The sequence below is a fragment of the Rhinatrema bivittatum genome, chromosome 7 (genome assembly GCF_901001135.1).
Source record: "Rhinatrema bivittatum chromosome 7, aRhiBiv1.1, whole genome shotgun sequence".
NCBI lineage: Eukaryota > Metazoa > Chordata > Amphibia > Gymnophiona > Rhinatrematidae > Rhinatrema > Rhinatrema bivittatum.
Window position 1 is genome coordinate 152,863,248 of NC_042621.1, and position 13,842 is coordinate 152,877,089.

At 41.2% G+C, this 13,842-nt stretch overlaps 1 protein-coding gene across 2 annotated transcripts in view; it reads right to left on the reverse strand.

Annotated features, from left to right (window-relative positions):
* Positions 1-1,274: 1,274 nt before the first annotated feature.
* The window catches only part of LOC115095541 (synaptotagmin-15-like), a 118,243-nt gene continuing 105,675 nt past the window's right edge, over positions 1,275-13,842 (reverse strand). Inside the window, exons 7-8 of one of the 2 annotated variants that reach the window (XM_029609431.1) lie at positions 12,209-12,391; positions 1,275-2,121 (exon numbers count right to left, since the gene is read on the reverse strand). In XM_029609431.1, the coding sequence (XP_029465291.1) occupies positions 1,985-2,121; positions 12,209-12,391 (320 nt within the window). In that variant the 3' untranslated portion in view covers positions 1,275-1,984. The remainder of the gene's footprint in view (positions 2,122-12,208; positions 12,392-13,842) is intronic. The other variant, XM_029609430.1, reaches the window with a different exon arrangement.

Sequence of the window (13,842 nt, forward strand, 5' to 3'; positions counted from 1 at the left end):
CATTATTTTCAAAGGTGTTGAACATCCTCATTGGCTCTAATACTTTTGGGGAAATTTGCCATAGATGGCGGGGAGTGGCAGAAATACAGCTCACGCCAGATATTGTAAAAAACTACCTGAAGAATGGAAGAGTGCTTACGGAAAACGCTGATCTGCGAGAACTGCACTTCAAATTTATTTGGCAATTATATGTTACGAATGAACAGGCTTATCGCTTTGGGATTAGCGATTCCCCTAACTGTTTACGGTGTGGGATGACTGTTGGGGATTATATACATAGTTTCTGGACATGTAGTAAGATTCGCGAGTTTTGGACTTCCATTAAGGTCTATTGTGATAGGGTCTGGGGTAGCGATATTCCTCTTCTTCCGCAGGTTTGGCTTCTTGGGGCGGATCCACCATCTCCATCCAGGTTTTCTAATCCCATGAAGCTGTTTTTGAACAAGGCTGGCTTGGTAGCGAAACAGGTGATTCTAGCAAATTGGATTACTGATATTGGGCCACATTTTCAAAATTGGTTGAATAAGATGCTCAGACTGGCGACCTTTGAGCAAATGACGACAAAATTACAATCCCAAAAGAAGAAAGCTGATTATGAGCAGATTTGGGGCCCCTTTAACATGCATGAGCTGTCTGACCAGAGAGAATCGGGTCCTCACGCTTAACAGAAGTTGTTTTTTTGTTTTGACTGCAACTATGTAAGGTGTCTGCGGGCAGCTTGGGGAGCTGCTTCATATGGGGCTGATATAACCGGAGTATTGTGCAGGTGATACACCGCTGTATGACTGGGATTGACTGAGAGAGCATGCACCATACCACCTGTTCTTTTAACATTATTTTCACATCAATTACTTTTAGACAGTCTTTTTAGTTCTATTACTTCCTGGTTTCTACTACATTTCATTTTAATCCCTTTTTTTTTGACTAAGTAGTTCTGATAGACTGTACATTTATTGTTAACCTTCCGTTCTGTGAAAATCTGTGGGGCATTATTTTCCTTAGCTGCATGGGGGGGGGGGGGGAGGGGGGGGTGGTGGGGGGGGTGGGGGGGTTTTCGCATTATCCCTTGTAAATGGTTTTGCTATTAGCCACTTAACTGGTTCCAATTTTATTGGATGTACTGTAATTTGATAGCCGACCTTGTTGTATGGCAGTCTTTCTATATTATTGATGTTCAGTCTTTGTATTATGCTCCCCTTATCGGGGTCTTCTTGTTATTGCAATATTGTTGGTTTGCTTGCCTGATTGCAAAATCAATAAAAAAGATTTAACACAAAAAGTTTGATTCAGCCCTCATATATGGATTCATATAGTATCTCTACAAATACAATATCTTCATATCTAGGGCTCTATCTAAATTTCAAGATGAAGTCCAAATAGTTGTAACTGAGTAGCAGACAAGACAGATACAAGTGTGAAAATTATTTGTTTTTATTAATAGCCTATAAAAATCAATATTACTTTTCTGTAATTTTCTCTGCTTTGTCTGGGACTCAGTTGAAATTGAACTTCATCCTGCAATTCTGAGAGGACCCTAATTATCGGTATCTTTTAAGTTTCTGCCATAAATAGAATAAATTGTGCAGGGCAAGAAAATCAAAGTATCAAAATCTGCAGTTTTCAGTTTCCTCAAGCATGATTTTATTAGAAGTGCTTGTTGCCTTTGAGGATTCCATAATGCTAATTATACTTGAAGTGACCATGAGGCTTGGCCAACAACTCGAGACAACCTTGTCAGCATCTTTAAAATTGTTTGCCATTATGACTAAAACTGGTAGGGCTAAATCCAATAAAAAGCTTACAGAAAAATAGTTTGGACCAGAAAGAAATAAGAATAAACCCATAGCATTCTCTGGGATTAGATGTGCAGAGACTAGATTTTAATATTCCATTTGTTCAATCTGCAGATCAGTGATGATGCTTCCCTGGCAAAGCAAGAGCATGGCAGCTTCCACATTTCCATTCCAGGAACTTTGTTAGGCCCTCAGGTTCTGCCGCTGAGTGCATGCCACCGCTTTACCAGCTCCTTAGGTTTGTTCAGCATTTCATTCCAGTGTTCCAGTTCTCTGCCCCGAGTGTACATGAAGGGTCCAACCACTACGCGACCCAACAGATGACTCTCTAAATACAAAGATCAACACGTTAGGTTAGCAGAGCTAGAATATTTCCTTTGGAAAAAATGAAGTGATATAATTACTGTATTAGTTCACTTAAATACACAGAAATAAATGTAAGCAAATAAGTTGCAGGTGATATATTTGTACGGGCCTAAGCTAGTATATTTGTAGTATTCATTGTATTATTCTTTGTATTAATACAGATTTTACACTAATACAACAAAGGAAGTATAACTCTTCAAAGCTAGTTACATATATGTTGTTAGTCCAATAAAAAGGTATCACCTGTTTCATTTTCTTTTCTGCTCTTTGTTTTTACTTATCAAAGAGAAAATATATAATGGCAAAGATGGTACATTCAGGCCAAGGAAAGAAAAGGAAGACCACTGCCCCTGCAGTGATGGGCCTTGCTGGCTAATTAGCAGGGTACAACTCAAAGAAGGAGTCCCCTCTAGCCCCTGGGCTGGTGGAAGTTTCTGTAACCACCAGAACATGTCTGGGGAAGGAGAATCAAAGATAAAAGGAAATAAAAAGAGAGAAAAGACAACAAATGAAATAAATTGCCAGTTTAAGTGAATTAGGTTTTTACTTTCTGTAAATATGGTAGCTATATATTAAGTCTCCTGAATAAAATGTAAGATTTTCAAGTTCTGTACTATGTTCCAGTTGTATCTGTTAAGTGTGCACTTTAGGTGCTGCATGTTTTTGTTAGTTATGGAAGCAGGAGGAAATTGAGGAGCATTAGAAAATGGTTTTCAAACTTTCAGGGTGGAGGATGTAGTCTGTTAATTTTATGTTGCTTTATCCCCTTTGGAAACTTGAAACCTGTATTTAATGGCCAATGTCCTATCTTTACTTTAAAAACCAATGTAAGTGTAAATATACTAACATTTTACTAGGTTCTTTAAAAATGCTAAAAAATAAAAAGACAAAAACACATAATATGGAGCCTGACGAAGGGAGAAAACTTTCATTGTATCCTAGACTTTGTTCAAGGGGTTCTCCTCAGGCAAATGGTAACAGATCTCACAAGAGAGGGGGGGGGGGGGTGATACTGTACTTGCAAATGGGGAAAGCATTTCTAATGTCTAGGAAGATGGTCATCTGAATTCCAGTCTTCATTGGATGGTATAATTTAATATAAGAACCAAAGCAGAGAGGGGTCATACAAACGTCAACACTATAGGTGTGTGCAGACAATTTTTCATTTTGGGTTTTTTTAATTTCATTTGTTTATTTTAATTTATTGAAAACAAAAAAAAAAAACAAAATTGATTTTTTTAAACGAAACAAAAGCATTTTTTAAGCTGTCCGGTCCTCGCTACCTCAGGAAAACAATTTTTTAAAAAATTCACTTCCTGCCCTTCCCTTATGCCCCCTGATCTCTCTTACCATCTTTACTACTTGAATTCTTTTTCATGGGGAGGTGTTGCTCCTGCCCCACTGGTGTGAGTTAATTACAAATGGTGCCAGAGGATTGAGGCCAGAGCCATTGTCCATTTCTGCCATACAAGTGCCTAAAAAGCAGACTACAAATCAACTAAATAAACGGAATAAAATAAATACAAAATGACAGAGGACCATGCTGGCACCATTTTCTTGTACGGAAGAAAAGAACAATGGCAGCAGCTTTGGTCTTCCAGGGCCTTTTACAATTCACTCACCACTGGGGTAGGGGCAACCAGGGATCACTCCTGTTCCATGAGGCAAATTCCAAGCAAGCAAGAGGGTCAGAAAGTTGGGGGGAGGGGGAATGAGGGATGGCCAGGAGTGATTTTTTAAAAAAATTTACTAGTGGTGATGATTTTATTTGATTTGTAATGAAATGAATGAAAACAAATTTAATAGTTGAAACAATTCTAAAGAACAAAATTACTGAACATATAGACAAACATAGTTTAAATGGGACAAAGCCAACATGGATTTAGCCAAGGGAGATCTTGCTTCACCAATTTGCTACATTGTTTTTGAAGGCATGAATAAATGTGGATAAAGTAAGCCAGTTGATATAGCGTATCTGGATTTTCAGAAAGCATTTGACAAACTACCTCATGAGAGACTTTATTATTATTATTAGATAGTAAGCTCTATGAGCAGGGGCTGTCTGTTTTGTGTGTTTGTACAGTGCTGCGTATGTCGTGTAGCACTGTGGCAATGCTAAGTAGCAGTAAATTAAAAAGTCAGGGGATAGGAGGCAATGTTCTATTGTGGATGGAGAACTGGTTAAAAGATAGACAACAGAGAGTAAGGCTAAATGGTCAATTTTCAGAATGGAAAAAGGCAAATAGTGGAGTGCCCCAGCAATCTGTATTGGACTGCTACTTTTTAACATATTTACAAATGACCTAGAGATGGGAACGGCAAGTGAGGTGATCAAATTTGCTGATGATAACAAAATTATTCAAAGTTGTTAAATCACAAGAGGACTGAGAGCAATTGAAAGAGAATCTTGCACGACTGGGCATGCAAATGGCAGATAGCATTTAATTTGGACAAGTGCAAAGTGATGCAAATAGGGAAGAGCAACCCACATTATAGCTTAACAATGCAAGTCATCACCCAGAAAAAGAATCTAGGTGATTGTGGATAATATGTTGAATTCCTCTTCCCATTATAAGGTGTGGCTAAGAAAGCAAATAGGAATAATTAGGAAAAGAATGGAGAATAAAACAGAGAATATCATAATTCCTCTGTATTGCTTCATAATGAGATCACACCTGTAGTACTGTGTGCAATTCTGGTCACATCTCAAACAGCTATAGCAGAATTGGAAAAGGTACAGAGAAGGGTGACCAAAATGATAAAGGGGAGTGAAAGGAAAGGCTAAAGAGTTTAGGGTTCTTCAACTTGAAGAAGAGAAGGTTGAGGGGAGATCTGATAGAAGTTTATAAAATAATGAGTGGTGTGGAACAGGTAAACGCGGTTGTTTACTCTTTTAAAAAGTACAAAAACTAGGGGACATTCAATGAAGTTATTAAGTGATACATTTAAGACAAATAGAAAATATATATTTTTTTTACTCAACACATAATTAAACTCTGGTTGTTGCTGCTGAACGATGTGGTGAAAGCTGATAGGGGTAAATTTTTAAAAATACGCGTGCGCGCACATGGACGCACGATTTTATAACATGCGCATACTGGCGCGCACATGTTATAAAATCCAGGGTGGCGCACACAAAGGGGGAGCTCAAATTAAGCAAATTCACCCGGCGATGAGATCGGAGTTCCCCGAGTTCCCTCCCTTCTAAAATGTATGCAGTGCACATAAGGCCCGGCCGCACGCATAACCTCCGTTTTTTACACTGGGGGGGGGGGGTTTCAAACTCCGGCCATTAGTGTAGCTGGGCTTAAAAAAGGTTTGGACAAGTTTCTGGAAGTAATTATGGTGGACATGGGGAAATCCACTGCTTATCCCTGGGATAAGCAGAATAGAATCTATTGACCATTTGGGATCCTGCCAGGTACTTGTGATCTGACTTGGCTACTGTTGGAAACAGGCTACTGGGCTTGATCGACCTTTGGTCTGACCCAGAATGGCAAATCTTATAAGGTGAATTTTCAAAGCAGTTACGCATGTAAATCTAACATACCGTACTATGTAGCAATTTTCAAAATCCATTTACATGCTTAATTTGCACTTATACGAGTAAATCCCTTGGACAATTCATTGTCATATAGTGTAGCAATTTTCAAAAGCCCACTTATATGGGTAAAGTGCATTTACATGCATAAACCCCAGTTTTATGCATGTAAATGCTTTTGAAAATCAGGCGCTATGTTCTTATAAGGAAAGATGATAGAATATGATATTTTACTACTTCAAAGGTACAGGGTGGCCCATGGAAATTAGCCTGCCTGCGTGGCACTGGTAGTGGAGGCGGGCTACTTTTCCATGGGCCACCCTGTATAAATCAGACCCAAAAAGCAAACATTTTTAAGAGGAAAGAACGCTGTAGGACAAGAGGATATGGTTCAAATTTCCAGCTGGGTAGATTCCAGAGTAACATCAGGAAATATTTATTCTTGGAAAGGATGAGGGACACATGGAATGGCCTCCCACTGGAGGCAGCAGAGACATAAAATTGTGCGTACACGTACTGCCAATTTTATCCCATGCATACATATACGTGTGTATGTTATAAAATGGCTGCATCCATTCATGTAAGCTGGCATATGCTCTTACATATATGCCCACACAGCTGTTTGAAAGTTACTGTTTAAGAGTACTCAGCTATAGAAAGTGGTGTTCTAATAACAGCAAAGCTGTGAGTGTGTGCTCAGTGCTGCTTTCTCAAAAGAAGCAAAATTCCTCAACTATAATTGACCCAGAATTATATTGATAGTACTACCACATGCAAGTATAATATACTGTGATGAACATTCCCATATAATACACAGGAAAGGGAGAGAGGACCTGAGCTTTATAAGTGTAAGTGGTGCTTTGAAAATCACCCTAGCAGTGGTGTAGAGCAAGCTCAACAAAGAGCCCAGGGCCACTTGCAAGGGCGGGACTGCCCACTGGCAGCCTGAAGAACAGACATGCCAAGTCTAATGCATTAAGTGTGAGACTCGTGCGTCAAGAGACGGTCTCATGCTCTCAAACTATGAGCTACTCATCTCACGCATTTGGCTTTCAGAAACAGGGTGTCAAAATCTCTAGCACAAGCCCCTGCCCTCCAGTGGCCAAAGAACAGAAGGGGCCTGGTGCCAGCAAGGCCATTAGCCCAAAGAAGAGGAGATGCCCCATATGGCTCTCAGCAGACTCCCTCCTGCCTGTGGCCCGAAGAAGAGGGGAGGCCCTACATGGCTATCACTGGATCCCATCGTGCAGGTGACCTGAAGAAGAGGAGAGGTCTGGTGCTGGGAGGGTCAGTGGCTCAAAAAAGGAGCGATCATTCATGGCCATCAGTGGATCCCATCCTGTTAGGATCTTGAAAAAGAGGGGAGCCCTGGTCTCAGTATGTTTGCGTGTAAAGAGAGCATCAGAGAGTGTGTGTGTGTGTGTGAGAGAGAGAGAGAGTATTTGTATCTATTTGAGAGAAAGAGAAAGCATGTGTGTGTATGAGGGAATGGAAAAGAGAGGATGTATGTGTGTGAGAGAGGGAAAACGTATATGTGTTTGTGAGAGGCTTTGGGAAAGAAAGCATGGTTGTGTGGGAGTGGGTATCAGAGCATGTATGTTGTGAGAGTAAGCATGTATGTGTTTGAGAGTATTTGTTTATCTGTGAGAATGAGCATGTATGTGAGACAGCATGAGCATGGATGTGTGAGAGAGAGAACATATGTGTGTGTGTGAGAGAGAGAGAGTGACTGAGAGAAAAAGAGCATGTGAGAGAAGGAACATGTGTATGTATATGAGAGAGGCAGGAGAAAGTTTATTTGCTGTATCCCTGTCCACCCCCTCCTACTAATACACAACAATCTCAGGGTAACTGGAAATTAGAAGTTTCCAGGTATGAGGAGTGAAGATTTTTAAAATCCTTATTAGTTTTACTTATTGGGTGTTATTTGATGTGTCTGCTGTTTTAAACATTTTATTGTTGTTGAAGATATTTTTTAAAATTGATATGAGTTTTTAATTATTGAATGTTATTCTACTCAGCTGTATTCAAATCTGGCTATTTTGAAAATATATGCCGTGTATCTTTTAGATGCATGAACATGTTGTTGGCTACATTTAAGTGTGCACATAATATAAAATACATGTGCATGCGCACACGCATCCATAAAGCTTGTGTATATGAGCACATGTGTGCTTGTTTTAAGTTATCCTCCCTATTTCATGAGACTATTTGGCTAGGCAACGATGCTTGCTTGGTCCCTAATAATCACATTTTATGCTTGGCCCAACAGAGGGAAATGACAAGAGAGGACTAAAATTTCTATCAGTATCGGTAACTGAGAGATTACAGCAGAGGGAATTCTGCTGAATTCCCCCCAGTGCAGAATTTACCTCTATGTGCAGAATTTGCTGGTGAGAAAAAATTCCAGTGTGGACTGCTCAAAAGAGGAAGAGGAGTTAGCTGCTGCTGCCATCTTCCTGCACCACTGGGCACTCACAGTATGAAAAGCATTGTGCCTGAACTCCCATACTGTTCTCACAAAACTCTGAAACAGGCATAGGATTTCAGGCACCAAGCCTTGCTCTGAGAGCAGTGCAGTGCAAGAAGTGGTCTTGCCGGGTCCTTGGTGGACACTGACATCTGGAAAATAGCGGGTGATAAAGACTGGAGTGATGGGGTTAATGGAAGAGAGGCTGGGGGATGAGATGGGGAAGGGGGACAGAAGGCCCCTGTTTAGGTTAAGTGACAAACTGGGGGAAGGATGTGAGATGGGAAAGAACTTGGGAGAGAGTGTTGGAAGGAGGCGGGGGATGAATGGCTCCACTATAAAGAAAGGCTAAAGAGGTTAGAGCTGTTCAGCTTGGAGAAGAGATGACTGAGGGGGCATATGATAGAGTTCTAAAAAATCATGAGAGGTCTAGAATGGATAAATGTAAATTGGTTATTTACTCTTTCGGATAATAGAAGAACAACGGGGCACTCCATGAAGTTTGTAAGTAGCACATTAAAACAAATCAGAGAAAAATGTTTTCACTCAACGAACAATTAAGCTCTGTTGTTAGGGCAGTTAGTGTAGCTGAGTTTAAAAAAAGATTTGGATAAATTCTTGGAGAAGTCCATTAACTGCTATTAATCAAGTTGACTTAGGGCCGGATTTTAATAGCTACATGCAGGCGTAGATTTGTGCGCGCAGCCGCATGCATGTGCGCGCATGCATGTGCGCGCAGCCGCATGCATGTTATAAAATCCTGGGTCGGCGTGTGCCGAGCCCTAACGGAGCCCCAATGGCTTTCCCCATTCCCTCCGAGGCCGCTCCGAAATCGGAGCGGCTCTGAGGGAACTTTCTTTCCACTCCCCCCCCCCCCCCACACCTTCCCCTCCCTTTCGATATCTAACCCACCCCCCAGCCCTACCTAAATCCCCCCTACCTGTGGCAGGCGTAACTTGCGCGCGCCAGTCGGCTGCTGTGCTGGAGGCCTCGGTCCCGACCCCGGACCGGCGTCCCGTCCACGCCCCCTTCCCACCCCTTTTTCAAAGCCCCGGGACATGCGCGCGTCCCAGAGCTTGCGCTTGTCGCTGGGCCTATGCAAAATAGGCTCAGCGCGCGTAACCCCAGCTGGATTTACACACACAGGGCTTTTAAAATCTGTCCCTTAGGGAACAGCCACTGCTATTTCTGGCATTAGTAGCATGGGATCTGTTTAATGTTTGGGTACTTGCCAGGTACTTGTAGCCTGGATTGGCCACTGTTGGAAACAGGATACTGGGCTTGATGGACCCTTAGTCTGATCCAGTATGGCAACTTTTTATGTTCTTGGAGAGTGTATGAAGGGACAAGCTGCGGTAAGAGGGGGAGAGAGTGAAGAGAAGCTGGGAATGGAGGGGATGAAATGGGGGAGGGGAGAGAGTGTTTGAGAGACAAGCTAGGGTGTTGATCTCTCGAGTGTGGTTTACTGCCTTACAGTTAGGACTTCTGCACTTCAGAGATTTTCATTTAGCCATCATTGGAGCTCAAGAGGAGTTGCAGGCAGCACAACTTCTTTCAACTGCTGACATTTATAGCTACAACTACAGACCTTGTTGCATTGCTGCAAGAATTGGCAGCTGCAAGAAGTCAGCAGTGCCTATTGCTCTAGGCGCCCCTTAGACTCTGTGGTTTGCTGAAGTAAAATCTCTAAAAACCAGAAGCTCTAGATTTAGTGCGGTATTACTGGGAGAAGTCTGCACCAAAAACTTTAACATTTTCATCTTTGAATAAGAAACTTTTTCAGTTTTGAAGTTTAAACTAATTTACTACTCAGACAATGATAACATAGTATTATTTTGATAAATATAGTATGCAGAATAGTAAACTATTATATGCAAAATTTTTAAATTTTGTGCACAAAATTCCCCCAAGAGTAAGAGATGCATTGTCTAATTCAGTTATGGTCTGGTGTTGGAATAACAAACTTCCTGCTTCAAGTTGCAGTCTGCCATCTGTCTTTGAATTGTTTCTCTAATGAATATTAAGCTTTTTCAAGGAGACAAAAAGAATTTTAATTGACCTTACATTTTAAACCCAGCACTGAAAGCACAGTCTAGCAATACGCTCCCTGTATCAGATTTCTGAGAAATGTAAAACTTGATGAAACAGCACTATTCACACAATTTCATTAATACGCCGATGCTCACCAGTTCAGGACATTTATTTTAAGATATATCTCAATTTTCACCTACTTTTTCACAGATCACTGTAATTCTTTACTGTTAGGGGTACCTGCATCTATCCTGCAATCGCTCCATCTATTACAAAATGCTGCAGCTTGGCTTCCCTCAGGAGAAAAAAAGTATGACCACATCACCCTAGTTCTTGCTGCCCTGCACTGGCTTCCAAGCCGAGCAAGAATTCGGTATAAACTGTTAATGCTGATACACTAATTAATATCATAAATGTACCATGGGTGGATACCATGCTGCATACTTATACTCCATCTAGAACCTTGCGATCACAAAATCAAGGTCTTAGAGAGGTTCCAGCAATCCAGCATGCTCACATTGGGGGATGTCAGACACCGGGTTTTTTCTATAGCTGGCTCTGTATTGTGGAGCACCCTGCTGGAGCAGCTCAGAATGCTAAAAGATTTAAAAGTATTCAAAAGAGGCAGGAATTCGTAGTAGACATCGCAGCTGTATAATAAATTATAGTGCAAAGCCAATACCACTAGTTTAATACTATGTTTGGTCATATTAGTTATGTGATTTAATTTTATTGATCTTTGTAAATAAATGTCTATTTTATTAAGTATTTATTACATACCATTTATGGAGTAGCGGTATAGAAGTCTTTTATAAATAGAAATAAAATAAATACTTGAACGTAGGCCAGTGCAAATCTTGTCTAAAATGTCTACTTCAACAACATAGCCCAACTTGAAGCAATATCTAACAATTTATTTATTCTATAAAATCAAACAATAAATTAAAGTAAGCCTAGCAAAATATCTCACACCTCAGTTTTAACAAAAAACAGTTATGCTATGATTTGCTCACAGCAAGTGATATAAAGTTTAGGGTTGTACTGCCCCAACATTTTTTATTCAGTTTGTTGGGTTTTTTTGTTTCTTGGGCTTTTAGATTTTGGTGGGTTTTTTTCAGTTTGTTTAATTTTTTTTTGTTTACACTATTGAACTGGAAAAAAACCCAAAACAAACAAACAAAAAAAAACTGATTAAAACAAAAAACTTCCTGAGGCCCTAGAAGTGCCCGTCTGCCTTCCATAATAGAACCCAAGGCCTGGACCCACATGGCTGGGTCTCCCTGAACCCCTCCAAACCCCACTCCTGCCAAAAATGTAATCCAGCCCAGGGCCTGAGCCAACCTAGGACATTCCTGGGTCACTCCCATCCCTGTTACAATCTGGTGGGGTTGGGGAGCTCCCAGCCCAGCCCCCACTTATCCCCTTCCTGGAGTTCTTATAAAATCCTTAATGGCAATAGCGAAGACTACTCGTGCTTGCTCTGTCTCTAGCAGTTTTAAAATTGGTGCCCTCCACCTGGAGGATGATGCTGAAATGATGTCACCAACATCTGCCTCCAGTGGGGCCAGCACTATTTTGATGTTGATTAAAATCTGCCAGGGTGGAGGCCGATGAGCTCCCACCCTGGATGCCACTTTCTCCCTTCACACAGTACCTATAAAATCCTTAGGGACAGGAGTGGAGCGTATTCGATCCAGCCCCGGGTCTAGTAGCAGCTTTAAAAATGGTGCCATCTCTTCAGCAGGTGCCTCTGATGCAGCCAGCACCATTTTGGTTTACAGCCCTGCAAATGTGCCATCATACAGCAAAATCTGTGGAGAAGCCTTATAAAGGCAGATTCATTCATTTTATTCCATCTGCACTTTTCTAAGGGCTCTGCTGATGGTTACTATTGCAAGTTTTCCCTGGAGTTAAATAAATCAAGTTGGAAATATCTGAAATAATCCTTGCTCCTTATTATTTTCTTTAGTATTCTAATAAAATACTGGAAATAATCCCTGCTTTTACTTTCTCCTTCCAGATTCTGGAGCAGCGACAGGCTCAGACTCGCAGTATCCAGCTCAGCTTGGTCCACTTTGAAGCTGAAGGTTTCATTGTATACTGGGTTGGAGGTTCCCAGAATGGCTGCTGTCTTTTTGCATTTGATAAACTTGTTGTGGTTCATCAGAGACACCTTGATGTACACCGAACCTATAATCAGAAAATTTCCAAAACGAGAAAAAAATGTTAAAAGGTTATAAACCTGCCAAAGACTCACAGGCAGAGCAAAACATAAGGAGGAGAATTTTCAGAGCACTTTCCCTGGGTAAAGAAATATTTACATTGTCAAAGGTAGTTTGCCTGGGTTGGTCCCCTCAGTAGGAGCATGTACTAGCTTTCCCAGCACATTTACTTTGTCTAGATTAAAGGGAGGCATTCCCATCTGGAAAAATATGCATTTGATTGTCCAGAGGAGGACATTTGATTTTCAAATATATGTGCGTTATTTTGCCGCTGTTCTGCCACCTGCAGAAATTTTCAAAGGGAATCTTTGCCCTTTCAAAATTAGCTACAAGGTCTTTGTACACACACATTTTGCACATGGGTTAATGAAAATTGTCCTCAAATTAGCATAATTCAAAATGCCACAGGATAAAAATTTGATAACTTCTTGTAGTTCAATTATCACTTTAGCAAATCCTAATGGTAAAGGCCCATGAAAAGCAATAATAGAAGCACTGCCACTGCCATTACAGTTAACACAAGCTCTTATTTAATGCAAGTTACTGGTTTTGTGTCCACTATCACCTCTGTAGTAGCAATTCTAGCTGCTTTGGTGCACTGGCAACTAGTACAAGAATAAAGAATACACGTAAATATTAGGGATGTGCATTCGTTTGCAATGAAAAAGGAAATAAAGACGATATTTCCTATTTCGTTGCGTTTCACGGATGTGACGAAACGATAAGAAAACCCACAAAATTTTGTGTGGTTTTCTTATCGTATTTCGGGGGGGAGAAAGGGCACATTAAAAAAACCCAAAAAAACAAAACCCACCCCCAACCCTTCAAATTTAATTAATTGCAACCCCCCACCCTCCCGACCCCTCAAGACTTGCCCGGACCCCCACCACCACCACCACCACCAAGGCTTACCGAAAGTCCCTGGTGGTCCAGTGGGGTCCCGGGAGCAATCTCCCCCTCTCAGGACATCAGGTGCCACTAATCAAAATGGTGCCGATGGCCCTTTGCCCTTACCATGTGTCAGGGGCTATCAGTACCATTGGTCGGCCCCTGTCACATGGTAGGAGCAATGGATGGCCCGCGCCATTTTTTAAGAATCACATCTCTAGTAAATATACATTTAAATATGTATTAATTGCAAAAGTTAAAATGATTAAACACTCTTACTGGTCAATTTTTAAAGCCTTACGCATGCCAAAGCCAGGAGCTATTGCGTGACATGGCCGGGTGTGTGCCGCGTGTATTTTAAAACTTGTGCGGGTGCACGCATAAACGTTTTTCTCACCAAAAGGGGCATTGTCTGGGTGGGCCATGGGCGAGCCGGAACTACACCATGAAATCTGTGTGTGTTTACATACACAAGTGCACACTAGATTCCCCTACCGTGTAACTTTACTTCTGCTATGGCCGGCGTATAAG